This window comes from Eumetopias jubatus, unplaced genomic scaffold (assembly GCF_037043125.1).
Source record: "Eumetopias jubatus isolate StellerSeaLion01/CBP00866 unplaced genomic scaffold, mEumJub1_p1.0 scaffold_13, whole genome shotgun sequence".
In the NCBI taxonomy this organism is placed as follows: domain Eukaryota; kingdom Metazoa; phylum Chordata; class Mammalia; order Carnivora; family Otariidae; genus Eumetopias; species Eumetopias jubatus.
This window is the reverse complement of record NW_028274819.1, coordinates 104905838-104927625: the sequence shown is the minus strand read 5'-3', so window position 1 is coordinate 104927625 and position 21788 is coordinate 104905838. Positions and strand designations below refer to the sequence as shown.

At 39.4% G+C, this 21788-nt stretch overlaps 1 protein-coding gene across 1 annotated transcript in view; it reads left to right on the top strand.

Moving 5' to 3' along the window:
• DLAT (dihydrolipoamide S-acetyltransferase) overlaps positions 1-21788 on the top strand; it is a 37343-nt gene that overhangs the window by 1406 nt on the left and 14149 nt on the right. Inside the window, exons 4-10 of the mRNA XM_028105821.2 lie at positions 117-270; positions 3250-3376; positions 5319-5506; positions 6973-7126; positions 17375-17442; positions 18569-18661; positions 19006-19113. Of these exons, the coding sequence (XP_027961622.1) occupies positions 117-270; positions 3250-3376; positions 5319-5506; positions 6973-7126; positions 17375-17442; positions 18569-18661; positions 19006-19113 (892 nt within the window). The remainder of the gene's footprint in view (positions 1-116; positions 271-3249; positions 3377-5318; positions 5507-6972; positions 7127-17374; positions 17443-18568; positions 18662-19005; positions 19114-21788) is intronic.

Sequence of the window (21788 nt, the reverse complement as noted above, 5' to 3'; positions counted from 1 at the left end):
GGAGTGTTTTGACCCAGAACTGAGAAAATAGGAGTTAAAGACTTCTGAGACTACTTTTGTAGGAGCTAAATTTGCTTTATAATCCCCTGTACTTACACATTCTTTCTCTTCCATAGGCCTGAGGATATTGAGGCCTTTAAAAATTACACATTGGATTCCTCGGCAGCATCTACCCCACAGGCAGCCACAGCACCAACCCCTGCTGCCCCTGCTTCATCACCTACACCTTCTGCTCAGGCTCCTGGTAGCTCATTTCCCACTCACATGCAGGTGAGGCTCAGCCTCTGGTTGTTTGCTCGAGAAAACTTAGTATTCATTATTTTTCATATATGGCCATCACATCCTGGAAACTGGCATTAACTATGGCTAGCTCTTCTCATTTGAAAGTAAAGAGAGATTAAAAAGAGAAGAAAGTACGTAGGGATTTAAATATGCAAATTAACAATTTTATTTCTAGTCATTATTTCCAGGAGTGTGAACATTGACATTCCTTTAAACTCTCTCAGCCTCAGTGTAATAGGATAATGCTTGGCATTTCTCATTCAAGAACATTGTATTAGATTTGGAGGATGATTTGTACTTATATCTACACTTTGTATTAATAGAGTGTTTAGTAGGCCTCTAGTATTGTCTATTGAATAAAAGTCCCCAGTTGATGTTTTCCTTTGACATGTGGTGTTTACTTTCTTAGGGTGGATGAACTAGTCCCGTAATATTAATGAGGAAACTGACATTAAAGTATGAGTGTAGAATAGACAAAAGAGTTGAAGGCAATAAATATTCTGTTAAATCCGTTTCTAAGAAACTACAGCAGTTTATTAGATACTACAGTTATCTGATGTATATTTGTGTGTTTTGGATATTGGAAATGGGTAAAAAAGCAGCTGGCCCTTTTCTAAAGGATTAAGACTAAAGCTTTTCTTTCACTTAGTTTATTTGTAGAAATTTCTGTATAGGAATCATTTTATTTTTTGGACATAATGTTCTTCTCCATGGTCTTTTCTTAACAGCCACTTGTGAAGTTTTGTGTGGTGTTCAGGTCACACATTTGTTTCATCCTATTCAGTAAACTCTATCTCACTACATAAGATACACTTCATTTCTCTCCATTTTATATCTGTGGCTTTGTGTGCAAGTGTTACAGTTGCATCTTAATTATCTTTTAAGATCTGTATAGAGATTATTGGCTCCAGTGGTTTTTAAGAAGTAGATGGAGATGACAAATTCTGAACAAGAAGAACGTTTAAAAAATATTTTCTAATTAGAGTTCTAAGTTTTTCTTCTTTTTCCCTCTTTCCCAAGACATTAATTGAAATGATTTTTCTCTCAGAATAATCCTTTTGCTAATTAGATGTAAAAAAACTAAGAAGAGGGTGCCTGGGTGGCTCAGTTGGTTAAGCGACTGCCTTCAGCTCAGGTCATGATCCCAAGAGTCCTGGTATCGAGTCCCACGTCGGGCTCCCGACTCAGCGGGGAGCCTGCTTCTCCCTCTGACCCTCTCCCCTCCCATGCTGTTTCTCTCTCACTCGCTCTCCAATAAATAAATAAATGAAATCTTAAAAAAAAAAAAAACTAAGAAGATAGCAAACAAAACCCATAATAACTGGGTAAGCATCCAAATTCAGTGGACACACAAGCCATATAAATAGCAAAGCAATGTTTCATTGAGAGCAGCCAGTCTGATGTTTAGATTTTATTGGAGTGGGAGTCTCTATTTCCTTTATTTATTTATTTTTCCTGCAATAGTTACCAATTTGGATGCCTTTTCTTTCTTTTTCTTGTCGGATTGCTTGTGACTAGGACTTCCAGTACTATATAGAATGAAAGTGGTGAGAATGGACATCCTTACCTTGTTCCTGATCTTAGAAGGAAAGCTCTGTTTTTCACTACTGAGTATGATGTGAGCTGTAGGTTTGTCATATAAGGCCTTTATTTGGTTGAGTATCTTCTCTCTGTGCCCACTTCATTGAGAGTTTTTATCATGAATGGTTGTTGTACTTTGTCAGATGTTTTTTTTTTGCATCTATTGAGATGATCATATGTTTTTTATCTTTTCTCTTACTAATGTTATATATCACATTGATTTGTGAATATTGAACCACACTTGCATCCCTGGAATAAGTCCCGTTGATTGTGGTGAATTTTTTTTAATGTATTGTTGGATTGGGTTTGCTAATATTTTGTTAAGGATTTTTGCATCTTTGTTTATCAGAGATATTGGCCTGTAGTTTGTTTGTTTGTTTGTTTTTGGTGGTTTAGGTATCAGGGCTGGCTTTGTAGAATGAATTGGGAACTTTTCTTCCTCTTATTTTTTGGAATAGTTGAGCAGAATATGTGTTGACTATTCTTTAGATGTTTGGTGGAATTCACCTGGGAAGCCATCTGGTCCTGGACATTTGTTTGTTGGGAGTTTTTTTTTTTTTTTTAAGATTTTATTTATTTATTTGAGAGAGAGAATGAGATAGAGAGAGAGAGCATGAGAGGAGGGAGGGTCCGAGGGAGAAGCAGACTCACTGCTGAGCAGGGAGCCCGATGCGGGACTCTATCCCGGGACTCCAGGATCATGACCTGAGCCGAAGGCAGTCGCTTCACCAACTGAGCCACCCAGGAGCCCCTGTTGGGAGTTTTTTGATTACTGATTCAGTTTCATTGCTAGTGATCAGTCTGTTCAAATTTTCAGTTTCTTCCTGATTTAGAAGGTTGTATGTTTTAGTAATTTACCCATTTCTCCTAGGTTGTCCAATTTGTTGGTGTATAATTTTACATAATATTCTTTTTTGAGAAGTTTGGGAGAAATGCAATTTCCTCTGAGTGAAAAGATAGATGCTAATACAGAGCACAGCAAAATTTTAGTGGAATCGTGTAAACCAAGATCATTCTGTGAAAATGAAAAATTCTAGCTTAATCTAAGTGATAAAAAAGATGAAAGGATGCTCTGTGCTTAAATATGTAGTTGAATTAATTTTGACTAAAAAGAAATCTTTCCTAGTCTACCCCTGGCTTTTAACTTTGGTGGAGCGGGGGAGGTCAGAGTATCACTGGTACTGTAAATCTTGGGACTTAAGGGGTGATTCAACTGGTGGGGCGTTATTGAGGCATTGATCTTTTGCTGTTATGGGGGCATCAGACAGGTGGGAATTTGGATCGTCAGTCACTATCATTCCATAAAACTACTGAAGCTTGCCTAAGTGCCATTGTGTCCAAGGCTTTAATAATGTGTTAAGCAGTACTATGTGTTTGTTTCTACAGGTGGTTCTTCCTGCCCTCTCTCCCACCATGACCATGGGCACAGTTCAGAGATGGGAAAAAAAAGTGGGTGAGAAGCTAAGTGAAGGAGATTTATTGGCAGAGATAGAGACTGACAAGGCCACTATAGGTGAGATTTCTTCAGCTCTTAATGGTTGAGGCACTGAGTTTTCCAGTGAGGGAAGAGGATTGCCGTCCTATCCTATAATGAGTGAGTGATAACATGAAAAATTTTAATTTTTGGGATTCATTTCCTGGAATAGGCTATGCCATGACAGAAGTGTGCATAGTGGAATTTGTCAGTTCCCCGTTGTACTTTTCATGAATCAAGGATATGTCAACTTAGAGATTATTTTTATCTAGAGTTTGCTTCTTAGTCTTACTGTGTTACTGAGAAACTGTATCAGCACTGCTATTCTTTAAATTGGGCAAGGGGGAAAAAGGAAGCGGGAAAGTTACTTTCAAGGCAGGAAAATAACAAAGATGACTTTGAGGGAAAACTGAAACCAGGATTTGGATTGCTTTCATAGTTTCAAAGTTTGAGATAGAATGTATATGTACCTGTTTACACGTCATACTGCATTTCCATATATTCCCTTTCTGATTCATTTTTATGCTCAGAACAAAGCCAACCTATTATTTGTGATAATATTTATAGATATTAGTAGATCTATTCTTTCCTTTCCAGTCCCCAAAGATGCAGTGGGCGATTCTGGGCATTCTCTGCAATGGTGATTTTTATTTTTATTTTTATTTTTTTAAAGATTTTATTTATTTATTTGAGAGAGCAAGAATGAGAGAGAGAGAGAGCACATGAGAGGGGGGAGGGTCAGAGGGAGAAGCAGACTCCCTGCTGAACAGGGAGCCCGATGTGGGACTCGATCCCGGGACTCCAGGATCATGACCTGAGCCGAAGGCAGTCGCTTAACCAACTGAGCCACCCAGGCGCCCTGCAGTGGTGATTTTTAGATTGTGTTCTTCAAACCCCATGATTCCTTGATGGCACCTTGGGGCAAAGGAGACTTAATGAACAGGACTCTACTTTGCCCTGACCCTTTCCCCAACTTTCACCAGGGCAACTCCTTTTTATCTTTTTGCATATTGTGTTCCAACCGAAAGATTTTATTAGAAGAAAGGATTCTGTTAGAAACAAACAAAACCCCTTGGTAACAATAGATCTGCTTTACCAGAATTGCTATAGAGATGGTATTCGAGACTCTGGTAGTCACTGGAGAAGCATTACCTTCGTCAAATTCTTTAAACTCTCTTGTGGCCTTGGAGTCTTTTTTTTTTTTTTTTTAACATAGCTTTTATTGGATATTAATTCTTAACTAGAAAAGGGAAGGATTCATCAAAAATGTGTTTGTCGGGGAGGGGCACAACAGAAAGCCAAGAGATCTGTAAGGCAAAAATTGTTCTCTGCAATGTCTTCTTTTAGTTTTACTTTTGTAACAGTTCATTTTTGAGTTCTTTCTCAGAAGAGTAATTGCTGAATAAAATGTAATTTGTCAACACCATAGAAACCCTAGTAATGCCATAATTCTTCACACTGAAATATTTAGTTGAATACCAAAAAAACCTCTTTGAAAACTCCAAAGATACTTTTAAGCGCATAATCCCACATCACTGTCAATTCTGGTAGCTCCGTTAATTTAACATCCATGTGGTTCTGATTTTTAGAAGTACAACTGATGACATATTGGTACAATTGATATCATCTTGGAGTCTTGTGGGTCTGCATAGCAGCTTCTCTTAAAGATGTTTTTAAGAAAATGTTCAGAACTAACTACTGTCTAAATCTCTCATAGTTTTAGTTAACAGCTATTTAGTATTTATACCAGGTACTGTTTCTAAGTACTTGAAAAATAATAATTTTTATAACATCCCTGTGAGGTAGGTATTATTGTAATCCCCATTTTGTAGCTAAAGAAGCTGAGACACAGAGACATTAACTCACAAAAGGTTATATAGCTAGTTAGAAGGAGAAGAGCTTTTTACTTAAAACTGTGCTTTGAGTTTGGTGGGATAGTGGAGTCCTTTAAATTCCATGATGGTCTTTCTTTCTATTTAAGGTTTTGAAGTACAGGAGGAGGGTTACCTGGCGAAAATCCTGATCCCTGAAGGCACAAGAGATGTCCCTCTAGGAACCCCACTTTGTATCATTGTGGAAAAAGAGGAAGATATACCAGCGTTTGCTGACTATAGGCCAACTGAAGTAACTGATTTAAAACCACAAGCACCACCATCTACCCCACCCCCGGTAGGTATGCTTCTAGACTTGAGGGAACACTTAACCATATTCATCTCTAAATTAAGGGATTAGATTGGATGATATTCTAGGTTCCTACCAGCTCTCAGATTCTATAAATGGGGAAGGAGATGGTTAGGGGCTCTTGTCTGGCTCAGTTGGTAGAGCCTGCAAGTCTTGTTCTCAGGATTGTGAGTTTCAGCCCCACATTGGATGTAGAGATTACTTAAGATATTTTAAAAACCTTTAAAAAAAAAAATCGTGCTTTTGTGGAGATCTGCAAGGTATGTGGCAGTGCACCATTCCCCTAATAGTTGTTAGATCCTTGTAGCTTTTTTTTTTCTTGCTGTCTTGAGTCCTGCTGAGAACAAAGCTGAGGTGACATATTCTTTGTCTGCTTTAGGTATAGATATGCATATGGAAATTACTGTGTACAGTTGTTCATGAACAGCATGGGATCTGGGGCACCAACTCTGCGCACTTGAAAATCTTTGTATAACTTTGGATTCCACCCAGTCTTAACTAATAACTAATAAGCTTGCTGTTGGCTGGAAGCCTTACTGACCACATGGACAGTAGATGGTCAATTGACACATATTTTGTATGGTATATGTATATGATACCTATTGTATGTCGTATTCTTAAAGCACAATAGAGAAAATGTTATTAAGAAAATTGTAAGGGCGAGAAAATACATTTGTAGTACTGTACTGTAAAAAATCCGTGTGTAAGTGGGCCTGTGTAGTTCAAACTTCTGTTGTTGGAGGGTCAGTTAATCTTCATTACTGTCAGTACTCTTGGTATTCACTTACGATAGTGGGTCAAGCTTATTTATACAATACATTAGAACCTTGACATACCATGGCTTGTTTTGCATAGAAGCTAGTTTTGTTGTGTATGCTATACAGTAAACACTGTATATCTACAATGCACCTCAGGTCTAGATAACACTATGACGAGGCTTCTGTACGTGTTAGGATCATGTGAGTTTGGACTAAGTAGTACACATTTCTGTGAGAGAAAACTTGATTTCTGACTTACCTACATTTGTGGGGAGCTGGCAAGTAGTAGTTACTTCTTAACATACTTTCAACATGGAACCTTCCAGCACAATTTATTTTGCAATAAGGTTAAGTAAAAACAAAGCCACGTTGGTCATGAAAGAGAATGAGAATAAAGAAACAGCAAGAGATGAAAGTAAAGAAAGTCTATAAGGATATTACATACTGGTTAGCAGTATTAAATTCCATGTCTCTCCATGTTATCAGGGAGTAAGATAATGTGGTTCTGTCTTTGCCATAAGGTTATATTATTACTCTTCATATTGCTATATTATGTTGGTTAAGCAGGAAAAATATGCATAATGATCTTTGGGAGAAAGATAACAGTTATTTTGATTTCTTAGTAAATGTAAGCTCTTAATCTTTCAGACCAGTCTTTACAGTGGTGAGTTAACAATTTATAACTTTTTTCAAAAGGTGGCCCCTGTTCCTCCAGCTCCCCAACCTGTAGCGCCTATACCTTCAGCCACCCGCCCAGCTACTCCTGCTGGACCCAAGGGAAGGTTGTTTGCTAGCCCTCTTGCAAAGAAATTGGCAGCAGAGAAAGGGATTGATCTTACATATGTAAAAGGTAAGTTTGTCTCTATGGAATGGGGTTGTAAAGATAAAATTTACTTGAGATTCCTTCTTAAGACCAGCAAGACAACTGTCTTGTCTATGTCTATACAGTCATCTTCTTTGGAATAATGCAGAAAAGGATGAGTGAGGGAAGGAATCTCCTTTGTTGCCACCACAGATAGGGAAGCTTACCGTGCGGTATTTAATCCATCTACGATCTACCTGTATCATGTAGATGCTGTTTTCTTTCTTGGTTTATGGGAACTGCTTAATTTTTAGTGGAAGTATAATATGCTTGTTCAGCGGAGTTGAGTTTTAGGACTTGACTATGTAATAAGAGATCTCTGTTGGTGCAAGGCTGGCTGAATCTAGCAGTACACAGCATAAAACATAAACCTGGGGTGACGTGAAATGACTTTGAATAATAAAATTCATATAAAACTGAAGTTCCTTGAGGGCAAAGGAAAAATGTCTTATTCATATCTTTTTCTCTCCAAAGAGAAAGTATATCTTACTGATAAGAGCATGGGGTCTTGAATCAGACCATCTGGGGTTTACTCCTGGCTTTATCATCTTCTCTGTGATAAGACTTTAGGTGAATTACTTAACTTGTGTATGTCTGTAGATGAATTACTTAAACCATCTGTTTTTCCATCTGTAAAACTGAAATAATAGTGCACATTAAAACAGTCAAAGGGCCTAGGACAGTATCTAGAATGTAACAGGTACTCGATAAATGTTAGTTCTGTTCATGTTAATATTATTGCCTGGCATTTAAATAAATATTTTTGAGCTCAAATGTAATGTAAGGTAATTAAGATACTTGGAGAAGGGAAGTTACTAATCCTGAAGCCTGGTTTGATGGCTACTACTGTGTGCTAGTCACTGAATTGCCACATTTAGCATGACATTTCTTGAAGTAAGAATTATCATTCACCAGTTTTTGGATAAGAAAATACTCTTTAGGGATCTCCCTTTCTGTTAAGTAGTAAAGTTCCAATTTGAGTCTAGATACTGGTTATTTCCCCAGTTGTCCAGCTGTGGGCACTCAGTGCTGGTTATCATCTGTCTGCTGTCTTTTGTTTTGTGGATAGAAGGCAAGCCAGTCCCCAAAGAATAAGAATAGAATATTGTAAATTTTTTGGCCTTCAGAGGATTCTTAAAATATTTGAAGATGCTTTTTTCCATTTTTATGTTATTTCACTCGCATAGTGCCACTTTTTATGTATATGTGACTAGAATTAGGGACAGCAATGTAAGTTGGAATAAATTTTAAGGAGAGGAGGGACTGGGTTAATAATTATATCAAAAGAATTTAGACAAGTAAAGAAGGATCATTTATGAGATACTTAGCAACACTGGCTGCTGTACCAAAGATACAAGTAGGAAAGTCCCCATATTCTTATTAGGCAATTAGGGTTAGGTCATTCATTTACTACCATTTAAACCAATATTCACTGAGTCTTGTGTGTGTGTCATTTGTTCATAAGACAGACAAGATTTCCGTTTCAGATGCTTATGTTAACAAAAATAAAGAGTTAAACAGAAAGGGAGTACAGCATAGTGGTTAAGACTATGGGCTCTGGAACTGGAGTGCTCAGGTTTGAACCCCAGCTCTGCTGTACACTACCTGTGTGACCTTTTGTGTCTCAGTTTCTTCATTTGTATGTAAAAATAATGCCTTACAGGTTGTGAGGGTGAACTAAGTTGACAGTGCCTGCACATAGAAAGCATATACAGGTATTAGCTATAATAATGAAAATAATTTGTGATTACCTAGGATGATCCAAATGTTAAGAGAGAATAAACCAAGTGAAACACTATTGAGTGACAGGGTGAATATATGTGCAGCCTGACTGCTGTTAGATATGGTGGTTGGGGAAGATCTTTCTGATGAGGTGACATTTGGTCCGACCTGAAAGATGAGGAGGAGTCAGCTGTGAGCCAGCCGTGTGAAGAACTGGGGACAGAGAGACCAGTAGTACACAGTCTGAAGTGGGAGAGAGCTTGGCATGTTTGAGGAACATAAAGGAGGCCAGTGTTAATGGAGCATAGCAGGCAGAGGGTCTAGTGATAGTAGGTGAGGTTGGAAAGAAACATAGCGGTGAGAACAAGGACTTGACAGGTCATGGTAGAATTTGAATTTTATTTAAAGCATAGCAGGAAGCCACTAAAGGGTTAAAAGAAGGAAGTGACATAAACTTATATTTTTAAAAAATCATTTTTTGGCTGCTTTGTGTAAATGGGTTAAATGAAAGCCATGGTCCCTGTTAAGATGCTGTTGCTGAAACCGACAGTGGTGACTTAGACAAGCGTGGTCAGAGTGGAAATGGAAAGCTTCAAGATATTTTTTTTTTTAAAGATTTTTATTTATTTATCTGACAGATAGACAGCGAGAGAGGGAACACAAGCAGGGGGAGTGGGAGAGGGAGAAGCAGGCTTCCCGCCGAGCAGGGAGCCCGATGCAGGGCTCGATCCCAGGACCCTGGGATCATGACCTGAGCCGAAGGCAGACGCTTAACGACTGAGCCACTCAGGCGTCCCTCGAGATTTTTTTTTTTTGACAGAATCAACAGAACTTAGAAAGGATGGTACATGGGGACTTGACAGCAGTTATTTCAAAACAGAGGTGTGGTGGGAGCTTGTCTGAGTAGACTGAAAAGCAGAAAGTGGATGGAGAAGTGGAAACAGCATTGTGGACAACTCATTCAGAAAGCTTTGCTGTGGAGGGCAGGAGCTAAGGTGGCAGTAGAAGGACCCTAGGCTTGTCTCGTCCTTTGAACACAGCTAGATAACTATCAGATCATTCCAAATATCCAAGAAATCAATGTGAGGATTGATAGAACAAACTGCACAACTAGAGGGAGAGAAGAGGCAACATCAAGGAAGGTAGGAAGTGAGGAGATGTGGTTTGGGGGAGAAATGGATCATGGGTTGTGAAGAGAGGCAAGACAATGGAGCACACAGAGATACATATAAGGAGAATACTTCCCCAAAGCCATTGGCTGGGAAAAGGAGAGGGGCTGATTTTCATGAGTTTTTGTAACCAGCAGGGCTCAAAGACTGGTTTTGGAGGTCCACAGGCTTGGCTAGGATAGAGCCCTGAGAGCACTGCCCTATTCTTCGAGAGCAGGCAAGCAAGCAACCCCAGGGTGGATCGTGCCATCTGAGGATTGCCTCTGAGGATTGCCTAAAGCGCATGGGGAGAGACTTGTTAGCTCTTCTTGGAGCGCTTCTATGAGAGGTGGAGTTCCCTCTATGGGGAGAAAAAGAACCAGCCAGTGCCATTTCTCTCCCCCACCCCTCAGCATAAACAACTTCAGTAAATAGCACAGTGCCAACACTTGCTGCCTGACCTGCTTACACCAAGTCCCATCCCCCTGTGATCTCCTGATACTGCTTTTCTCACACAAGTGTGCCTAAGAACCAGCGCAGCAGGTCCCTTCCCCAGAAGATCAGCACAGACCCTTGCACATACCATATCTCCTGACCATAGAGCTCTGCAAAGCTTCAGTTCTAGTGGAAATAGCATCGGGTTTCATTTAACAAATAGATCAGAGCATACCTAGTTGAAACTCGCCATACTCTGACTAAGGTCCAAACACTGCCCACTCTAGGTAAGGAGTGACTGACAGAGCAGCCAACATGCAGCAGCAGAGTGCACACAGCACACTAGAGACACTCCCTGCAGTGCCAGGCCCTGGGCATTATATGACCTCTTGAAGCCATTACTCTCTGGAGCAGGAAATACAACAGGCTTTTCTAACACACATAAGACAGAGACCTAGACAAAATGCCAAGATGGAGGAATTCATCCCAAAAGAAAGAACAAGAAAAGGTCATGACCAGAGATCTAATCAAAACAGATATAAGTAATATGCCTGGTGGAAAATTTAAAACACAATCGTAAGGATACTTGCTGGGCTTGAGAAAAGCATGGAAAACATCAGGGAGACCCTGACTGCAGAAGTAAAAGAGTTAAAAAACAATCAGGCAGAGATGAAAAATGCAATAACTGAGATTCAAAACTGGCTGGATGTAATGACTGCTAGCATAGAAGAAGCAGAGGAACGAATAAGTGATATAGAGACTAGAATTACAGAAAGTAATGAAGCTGAACAAACGAAGAATGATGGATCACAAGAGTGGACTTAAGGAACTCAGTGACTCAATCAGACATAATAACATTCATATCATAGGAGTCCCTGAAGAAGAAGAAGAAGAAGAGAAAAGGGGGCACGGGGTTTATTTGAGGAAATAGCTGAAAACTTCTGTAGTCAGGGGAACGAAACAGACAACCAAATCCTGGAAGCACAGAGAACTCCCATCAAAATCAACAAAAGCAGGCTAACACCAAGACATACTGTAGTTTAATTTGCAAAATATAGTGATATAAAAAAAAATCCTAAAAGCAGCAAGACAAAAGAAGTCCTTAACTTAGAAGACCCATAAGGGAAGCTGCAGATCTCTCCACAGAAATTTAGCATAACAGAAGAGAGTGGCATGATGTATTCAACATGCTGAATGGGAAAAATCTGCAGCCAAGAACACTCTATCCAGCAAGGCTGTCATTCAGAATAGAAGAAGAAATGAAGAGTTTCCCAGACAGGGGTGCTGGGGTGGTGCAGTTGGTTAAACGTCTGACTGTTGGTTTCGGCTCAGGTCGTGATCTCAGGGTCCTGAGACTGAGCCCTGCAATGGGCTCCGTGTTTAGCAAGGAGTCTGCTTAAGACTCTCTCCCTCTCTGTCTGCCCCTCCCCTCTTTCTCTAAAATAAATAAATCTTTAAAAAAAAAAAAAGTTTCCCAGACAATCTAAAAAAAAAAAAAAAAAAGAGTTTCCCAGAAAATCCGGGTGCCTGGGTGATCTCAGCTCAGGTCTTGATCTCAGGGTTGTGAGTTCAAGCCTTGTGTTGGGTTCCACACCAGGCGTGGAGCCTACTTACACACACACGCATGCACGCACACACACATTTCCCAGGCAAACAAAAACTAAAGGAGTTCGTTGACCACTAAACCAATCCTGCAAGAAATATTGAGGAGGATTCTTTGAGTAGGAAGGAAAGACCAAAAGTTGACAAAGAAAGCAACCAAGAAAAATCTCCAGAAACAACAAGTAATAAAATGGCGCTAAAAAGAGTATCAGTAATTACTCTGAAGTAAATGAACTAAACGCTCCAAGCAAAAGACGGTGTCAGAATGGATAAAAAACAAGACTCATCTGTATGCTGCCTACGAGAGCCTCACTTTAGACTTAAAAGACACCTGCAGATTAAAAATGAGGGGATAGTAGGGCACCTGGCTGGCTCAGTTGGTGGAGCATGTGACTCTTGATTTTGGGGTTGTGGGTTTAAGCTCCACATTGGGTGTGGAGATTACTTAAGGATAAAAAATAAAAATTAAAAAAAAGTGAAAGTGAGGGATGGAGAAACATTTATCATGCAAATGGACGCCAAAAGAAAGAGTAACAGTGCTTATATCAGACAAACAAGATTTTATATCAAAGATTGTAACGAGATGAAGAACGGGACTATATCATAATAAAAGGGACTATCCAACAAGAAGATCTAACAGTTGTAAATATTTATGCCCCCAACTTTGGAGCACCCAAATAGGTAAAACAATAACAAACAAAGAAACTCATTGATAATGATACAGTAATAGCAGGGGACTTTCACACCCCACTTACATCAATGGACAGATCATCTAAACAATATCAACAAGGAAACAATGGCTCTGAATGACACACTGGGCCAGATGGACTTAACATATATTCAGAACATTTCATCCTAAAGCAGCAGAATACACATTCTTTTCAAGTGCACATGGGACATTCTCCAGAATAGATCACATACTAGGTCACAAATCAGGCCTCAACAAGTACAAAAAGATTGAGATCATGCCATGCATATTTTTTTTTTACCACAACACTGAAACTTGAAGTCAACCACAAGAAAAAATTTGGAAAAGCCACAAATACATGGAGGTTAAACAACATGCTACTAACAAATGAATGGGTCAATCAGGAAATTAAAGAAGAAATAAAAAAGACACATGGAAACAAATGAAAATGAAAACATGATTGGGTTTGCAGCAAAAGCAGTCCTAAGAGGGAAGTATATAGCAATACAGGCCTACCTCAAGAAGCAAGAAAAATCTCAAACAACCTAACCTTATACCTAAAGGATGTAGAAAAAGAACAACAAATGACGCCTAAAGCCAGGAGAAGAAGGGAAATAAAGATTAGAGCAGAAATAACTGATACAGAAACTAAAAAAACAGAACATCAATGAAATCAGAAGCTGGTTCTTGGAAAAAATTAATAAAATAAAAAAATAAAATTGATAAACCTCTTCCCAAACTTAACAAAAAGAAAAGAGAGGGGCGCCTGGGTGGCTCAGTCATTAAGCATCTGCCTTCGGCTCAGGTCATGGTCCTGGGGTCCTGGGATCGAGCCCCGCGTCGGGCTCCCTGCTCCGCAGGAAGCCTGCTTCTCCCTCTCCCACTCCCCCTGCTTGTGTTCCTTCTCTCGCTGTGTCCCTCTCTGTCAAATAAATAAATAAAATCTTAAAAAAAAAAAGGACCTACGTAAATCACAAAGAAAACCATTACCACAAAAATACAAAGGATTGTAAAAGAATATGCCAACAAATTGGACAATCTGGAAGAAATGGATAAATTCCTAGAAACATATAAACTACCAAAGCTGAAAGAGGAAGAAATAGAAAACTTGAACAGACGATAACCAGCAAAGAAATTGAATCAGTAATCAAAAATCTCCCAAACAAAGGTCCGGGGCCAAATAGCTTCACAGGGGAGTTCTACCAAACATTTAAAGAAGACTTAATACCTGTTATTCTCAAACTATCCCAAAAAATAGAAATGGAAGGAAAATTTCTAAACTCATTCTATGAGGCCAGCAGTACCCTGATACCAAAATCAGACAAAGACGCCACTAAAAACACTATAGGCTAATATCCCTGATGAACATGGATGTAAAAATTCTCAACAAACTACTTGCAAATCGAATCCAACAGTCATTAAAAGAATCATTCACCACAATCAAGTGGGATTTATTCCTGGGCTGCAAGGGTGGTTCAATACTTGCAAATCAACCAACATGATACAGCACGTTAATAAAAGAAAGGATAAGAACCATATGGTCCTCTAAATAGATGCAGAAAAGCCTTTGGCAAAGTACAAATCCATTCATGATAAAAACCCTCAAAGAAGTAGAGATAGAGGAAACATACCTCAACATCATGAAGTCCATACATGAAAAACCCATAGCTAATACCATCATCAGTGGGGAACAACTGAGAGCTTTTCCTCTACGGTCAGGAACAAGACACAGTGTCCACTCTCACCACTGAAGTCCTAGCCTCAGCAGTCAGACAAGGCTTCCAAATTGGCAAGGAAGAAGTAGAACTGCCACTATTTGCAGATGATATGATCCTCTATATAGAAAACCCAAAAGACTCCCCAAAGTATTGCTAGAACTGATACACGATTTCAGTAACGTCACTGCATACAATATCAACATACAGAATCTGTTGCATTTCTATACACCAGTGATGCAACAGAATGAGAAATCAAGGAATCGGTCCCATTTACAATTGCTCCAAAAACCATAAGATGTAGTAGTAAACCTAACTATAGAAGTAAAAGATCTATTCTTTGAAAACTATAAAACACTGATGGAAGAAATTGAAGATGACACAAAGAAATAGAAAAACATACTTATTTCAGGTTTGTGGCTCTGAATTTAGAGTATAATCAGTCATCTAAGTGTACATTTTTTTTTTAAGTAGGCTCCACGCCCAGCATGGAGCCCAATGCGGGGCTTGAACTCACAACGCTGAGACCGAGATCAAGACCAGAGCTGAGATCAAAAGCGGATGCTTAACCGACTCAGCCACCCAGGCGCCCCATGGTGTGCACTTTTTTGATCCCAATAGCATTAAGCTACTCTGATGCTGCCATTGAGAAGGCAGACAGTGTAGAGTTTGACCAGCAAGTGATTATAACCGTGATCCCCATTTGTAAGCAGGGTGAGGACGAGGTGAAGATGATAGGGAAATGATGAGAGCAGTTGAGGCAGTGGAGTGGGGGTCCTGGTGAGGTTGAAGAAATTTTGCAGTAAGAGGGAATGGTCTAGAATAAGTGAGTTGAGAGGATCAGTGATTGTCACCAGATACGTTTTGTTCCACACCAGCAGTCAGTTCTCTGCCACCACCTGGGTATCTAACACTTCAGTTCTATTCTGACACTAAGTCTCCAGAGATAGCATCAGGCTCCACAGGGTTAAGGGTTCAGTCCCACAAGACTGCCCCTACTTCTGATGCCAGTTGCAAGTCCGCATGTATGCGAATTCACTAGAAGGACTCACAGAACTCAGGAAGGCACTGTATGTACCATTACTAGTTTATTGTACAGGATACCACACAGGAACAGTCAATAGAAGAGATGCATAGGGCAAGGGTTGTAGGGGAGATGGGTACAGAGCTTCCATGCCCTCCCTGGGAGTACCACCCTCCCAGCACATTGATGTGTTCACCAACCCAGAAGCTCCAAATCTTGTTTTTAAAAGAGTTTTTATGGAGGTTTCTGTAAGAAGCATGGTTATTTAAATCCTTGGCCGGAAGTTGTTAAACTCAGTCTCCAGTTCCCCTTCCCTCCTTGGAGGGACAGGTAACTTAGCAAATATGACCAAAATGTAATCATTTGGGGAGAAACTGTTTTAAAGCCTAAACCCTAATGTTCAGAGTTTGATTTGTCTTAACAGCTACTCATACATGTTTCATATTTATTTGAAGCAAAGCACGTTCACATCACTATCCCATTTTATCTTCACAGCCTTCCTTTGAGCAGGGGCCGGTATTAATAATCTTTATCCTACAGATGAGACTAAAGACCAGAAGAAATTAAGTGACTAGTCTTCTAATTTATATTTGACAACAACCCTACATTTTTTACTCCTAGTTTGGAGTTCTTCCCTTTAAGCCATATTGCTTTATGATGGCCTGTTGTGCCTTCTTCATGAGACAGGCAAAAAGATTTAAAAGATTTCAATTGACTCCTTCTTTCCTGTGGGTGGCTAAAGCCCAGCCTGAGGCAGGTGATACTGCAGGTTTCTTCCTCTTGAGGGGCTGTGGCAGATCTGCCTTGGTGGTAAGGGGAGGTTATGGTTTCTGTTGTTTATAAAGGAGGGGTATCTAATAGGGGTACTGCTACCTCTGTTCTAGAGCTCCGGGTGAGGATAAACACAATCCTAGCCAACTCATTTTTCATAATGAAGGAAAGGAGTTGGGACGAACTGCATACAACAAGACTCCTTTTAAAAGTCTGCCCTGGGGGAAGATGAATCAATTTGACCAAATTTTTTCTAGAAGTGGGCCAGTGTGAAAGGTATTTTAATAACTAAATTCTGAGTCTTCTTAGAATTACGGTTCAGGATTATCTGTTTGGGTCTGAAGTTAAACCTGATTGGTTGTGGATGGGAGGAGGAAGGAATTGAGTGAAAAAGTAAGCCCTTTGTAAGAGGACTTGGAGATCTTTCCTTGCACATACTTCATTCCCAGTCTCTGACACAGGCCAGTTTAGAACCTTGGCCACTGTGAGAAAACTAAATGATGGAGACCACACAAGGAAGGAGTGATTCTGAAGATGAGATCATTGCAGTTGAGAGTTACTCAAGCTATTTTGGGGTGAAAAAATTTAACTTGCCTAATATGCCCGAAACAATTGTTGTATCTGTTGACTTTGTACAAAGGGAATTCTTCATGATCAAATGAATCTAGAAACCAAATGAGATCCATTTCAAGGTTCAGAAAGGGTTTTTCGGGGCTAAGAGAGGAGGCAGCTAGTCCTTGGGAAGTATAAATTGTACTCAGCATTATTCATATGTCAGTAGTTCCCAGTTTAAAAGTAAAGAACATGAAAAGATGAAGTACAGCTTAGGTGAAACTCTAAAAGAGAAGTACTTAACAAAGAGTATTTGCTGTAGTTACAAAGAAAAGAACCACTATAGATCAAGTGAGAGTACTCTGTGTGAATTATAATTAATAATTGACAAAAGCTGCTGTCTTCGGGAGACTGTTAAGGTGCAGGAGTAAGGCAGTGAGTGACCCCTTTGAGGGTCTTTGGTAGGGAACCCTTAGGAACTTGCACTTCAGGATCATAGTGTTGATCTCCCCTGGAGATCAGCAGTCTGGAGGAACCAGTAGTCTGCTCTCACATGTGATATTTATGCATCTCTTCCAGGCACAGGACCAGAAGGCAGAATCATTAAGAAGGACATCGACTCTTTTGTGCCTACGAAAGCTGTTCCTGTGAGTTAGATTTGGCGTTTTTGTTTAGTTTTGCTTTTGGTAGTTTATCCCTGCAAAATGCTCTGTCCAACCTCTTAGACCCTTTCATACATTACTTATGGATGGAATAGCTTAACCAGAATTGTGGGTTTTTTTGTCTAATTTTACTGGCTAGCAGTATTTAGATACGAATGTGCTGTCACTCAGCATACAAAAGGAGAGATGATATGCTGCATTGACATGCATTCCTTTTTTTTTTTCTTCAGAAGTGGTACTAAATTTTTTCTAACAAATCCTCTCCTTCCCATCCAGGCCCTACTTTTAAATGCACGCTTACAAGTTGTTGACTAGAGTTTGAGTTTCACGTAGTTAATTATTCCACATAGGGATTAAATCCATATAGCCAATCAACTTCTATTTGGTGGTTAAAGTGTTAAGATAATTAGCTAAAATTAAGGAAAATGATTTAGTGATTTAGATGTTTGCTTTATTTATTTTTAAAAATATTTTATTTATTTATTAGAGAGCGAGTATGAGCAGAGAGGAGAGGGAGAAGCAGGCTCCTTGCGAGCACTTAGTGGACTGAGCTACGCAGGCGCCCCAGATGTTTGCTTTAAAATGAAAGATATGGGACGCCTGGGTGGCTCAGTTGGTTGAGCGTCTGCCTTTGGCTCAGGTCATAATCCCAGCATCCTGGGATCGAGCCCCACATCAGGGGAGTCTGCTTCTCCCTCTCCCACTCTCCCTGCTTGTGCTCTCTCTCTGGCAAATAAATAAAATCTTTAAAATAAAATGAAAGATTTATCATTATTTTTTCTTAACACTGTTCAGAAAAGTGAATTACCTTGTTTTACGTTTATCTCTAATCCTTTTAATTTAAGAATGCTTTGATTGCTTTTCTTGAAGGTAATTTTGCAAATACAGAATTTTTTGACAAATTAATCATTGAACAAAAATGATACTTAAAACATGATCACAGAATTCTAGGTATAAAAATTAAAAAGACTTCTTACCTAAGCACAGTACAAATCTGAGTCCCTTTTGCTCTCTTGGGATAGAAATAGCTATTTTCTATAAGCCTTTTAATGTTTATTTTGCCATCTGTAAGTCACTACCAGGTACTAAGAGCTTTTGTACTTGCCCATAGGCTCCAGCAGCTGCTGTGCCTGCCGCAGGTCCAGGAGTGGCACCCGTTCCTACAGGTGTCTTCACAGACGTCCCAATCAGCAACATTCGTCGTGTAAGATTATTACTCTAAATCTGCAACCAAAGCTGTGGGGGGCATCTTTACTCTGATCAATTGCATCCACAGTTTGAAACGCTAGCAGACACTTTTTTTAGTTGGTAATCTTAGATGACTAGTTTAAGATGTTTGGTTTAGCCAATTAAATACTTGGGATAAACAAACATTGCTCTGATTAAATACTACTAGAAGGAGCCCGGGTTCTGGTGCATATTCCAGTTCTGGTAATGCTTGAGGTAGCCATTACAAGGGAGCAGGGTAAAGGTGCAAACAAAGCCCTGCATTAGGTAAAGTCTCACCTGAGCTTAAGATAAATGATGTTTTAATCTCTTTGATTTCAGGTTATTGCACAGCGGTTAATGCAGTCTAAGCAAACCATACCTCATTATTACCTTTCCATTGATGTAAATATGGGAGAAGTTTTGTTGGTACGGAAAGAACTTAATAAGGTAAAAGGTCTGGAAATTCCAGCTCTGTAAATTGTAAAATTTTTGTTTTAACCCCACTAATCATTTACATTTTTACCTATATTTTTTGTTAAATATGTGCATTGATGATGGAAAATGGTGTCCTCTGATTTTATTTTATTTATTTATTTATTTAATTATGTTATGTTAGTCACCATACAATACATCATTAGTTTTTGATGTAGTGATCCACGATCCATTGTTTTTGTATAACACCCAGTGCTCCATGCAATACATGCCCTCCTTAATACCCATCACTGGGCTAACCCATCCCCCCACCCTCCTCCCCTCTAAAACCCTGTTTGTTTCTCAGAGTCCATAGTCTTCTCACAGTTCATCTCTCCCTCCGATTTCCCTTCCTTCATTTTTCCCTTCCTTCTCCTAATGTCCTCCCTGCTATTCTTTATGTTCCACAAATAAGTGAAACCATATGATAATTGACTTTCTCTGCTTGACTTATTTCACTTAGCATAATCTCTTCCAGCCCCATCCATGTCGATGCAAAAGTTGGGTATTCATCCTTTCTCACGGCTGAGTAATATTCCATTGTATATATGGACCACATCTTCTTTATCCATTCATCTGTTGAAGGGCATCTCGGCTCTTTCTACAGTTTGGCTATTGTGGATATTGCTGCTATGAACATTGGGGTGCATATGGCCCTTCTTTTCACTACATCGGTGTCTTTGGGGTAAATACCCAGTAGTGCAGTTGCTGGGTCATAGGGTAGCTCTATTTTTTAATTTTTTGAGGCACCTCCACACTGTTTTCCAAAGTGGCTGTACCAACTTGCATTCCCACCAACAGTGTAAGAGGGTTCCCCTTTCTCCACAACCTCTCCAACATTTGTTGTTTCTTTCCCTGTCCATTTTTGCCATTCTAATTGGTGTAAGGTGGTATCTCATTGTGGTTTTGATTTGAATTTCCCTGATTGCTAATGATGATGAACATTTTTTCATGTGTCTGTTAGCCATTTGTATGTCTTCTTCAGAGAAGTGTCTGTTCATGTCTTCTGCCCATTTTTTGACTTGATTATTTGTTTTTTGGGTGTTGAGTTTGAGAAGTTCTTTATAGATCTTGGATACCAGCCCTTTATCTGTAGTGTCATTTGCAAATATCTTCTCCCATTCTGTGGGTTGCCTCTTTGTTTTGTTGACTGTTTCCATTGCTGTGCAGAAGCTTTTTATCTTGATGAAGTCCCAAAAGTTCATTTTTGCTTTTGTTTCACTAGCTTTTGTAGATGTATCTTGAAATAAGTTGCTGTGGGAGATGTCAAAGAGGTTGTTACTACCTATGTTCTCCTCTAGGATTCTGATGGATTCCTGTCTCACATTGAGGTCTTTCATCCATTTTGAGTTTATCTTTGTGTATGGTGTTAGAGAATGGTCGAATTTCATTCTTCTGCATGTGGCTGTCCAATTTCCCCAGCACCATTTATTGAAGAGACTGTCTTTTTTCCATTGCCTGTTTTTTCCTGCTTTGTCAAAGATTATTTGACCATAGAGTTGAGGGTCCATATCTGGGTTCTCTATTCTGTTCCATTGGTCTATATGTCTGTTTTTGTGCCAGTACCATGCTGTCTTGGTGATCACAGCTTTGTAATATAGCTTGAAATTGGGCAACGTGATGCCCCCAGCTTTGTTTTTCTTTTTCAACATTTCCTTGGCGATTCGGGGTCTTTTCTGATTCCATACAAATTTTAGGATTGTTTGTTCCAGCACTTTGAAAAATGTCATTGGAATTTTGATCGGGATGGCATTGAAGGTATAGATTGCTCTGGGTAGCATAGACATTTTAACAATGTTAATTCTTCCAATCCATGAACATGGAATATTTTTCCATCTTTTTGTGTCTTCTTCAATTTCTTTCATGAGTGTTCTGTAGTTCCTAGAGTATAGGTCCTTTACCTCTTTGGTTAGGTTTATTCCGAGGTATCTTACGGTTTTTGGTGCTATTGTAAATGGAGTTGTTTCTCTAATTTCTCTTTCTATAGTTGCGTTGTTAGTGTATAAGAAAGCCACTGATTTCTGTGCACTGATTTTTGTATCCTGCCACATTACTGAATTGCTGTATGAGTTCTAGTAATTTGGGGGTGGAGTCTTTTGGGTTTTCCACATGAAGTATTATGTCTGCAAAAAGAGGGGGTTTGACTTCTTCTTTGCCAATTTGAATACCTTTTTTTTTCTTTTTGTTGTGTGATTGCTGTTGCTAGGACTTCTAGTACTATGTTGAACAATAGTGGCAAGAATGGGCATCCTTGACGTGTTCCCAATCTTAAGGGAAAGGCTTTCGGCTTTTCCCCATTGAGGATGATATTTGCTGTGGGTTTTTCATAGATGGATTTTATGAACTTGAGGAATGTTCCGTCTATCCCTATACTCTGAAGAGTTTTAATCAGGAAAGGATGTTGTATTTTGTCAAATGCTTTTTCTGCATCAATTGAGAGGACCATATGGTTCTTCTCCCTCCTCTTATTAATGTGTTCTATCACGATGATTGATTTGCGAATGTTGAACCACCGGGGATAAATCCTACTTGGTCGTGGTGGATGATCCTTTTAATGTATTGTTGGATCGTATTAGCTAGGATTTTGTTGAGGATTTTGGAATCCATATTCATCAGGGATATCGGTCTGAAATTCTCCTTTTTGATGGAGT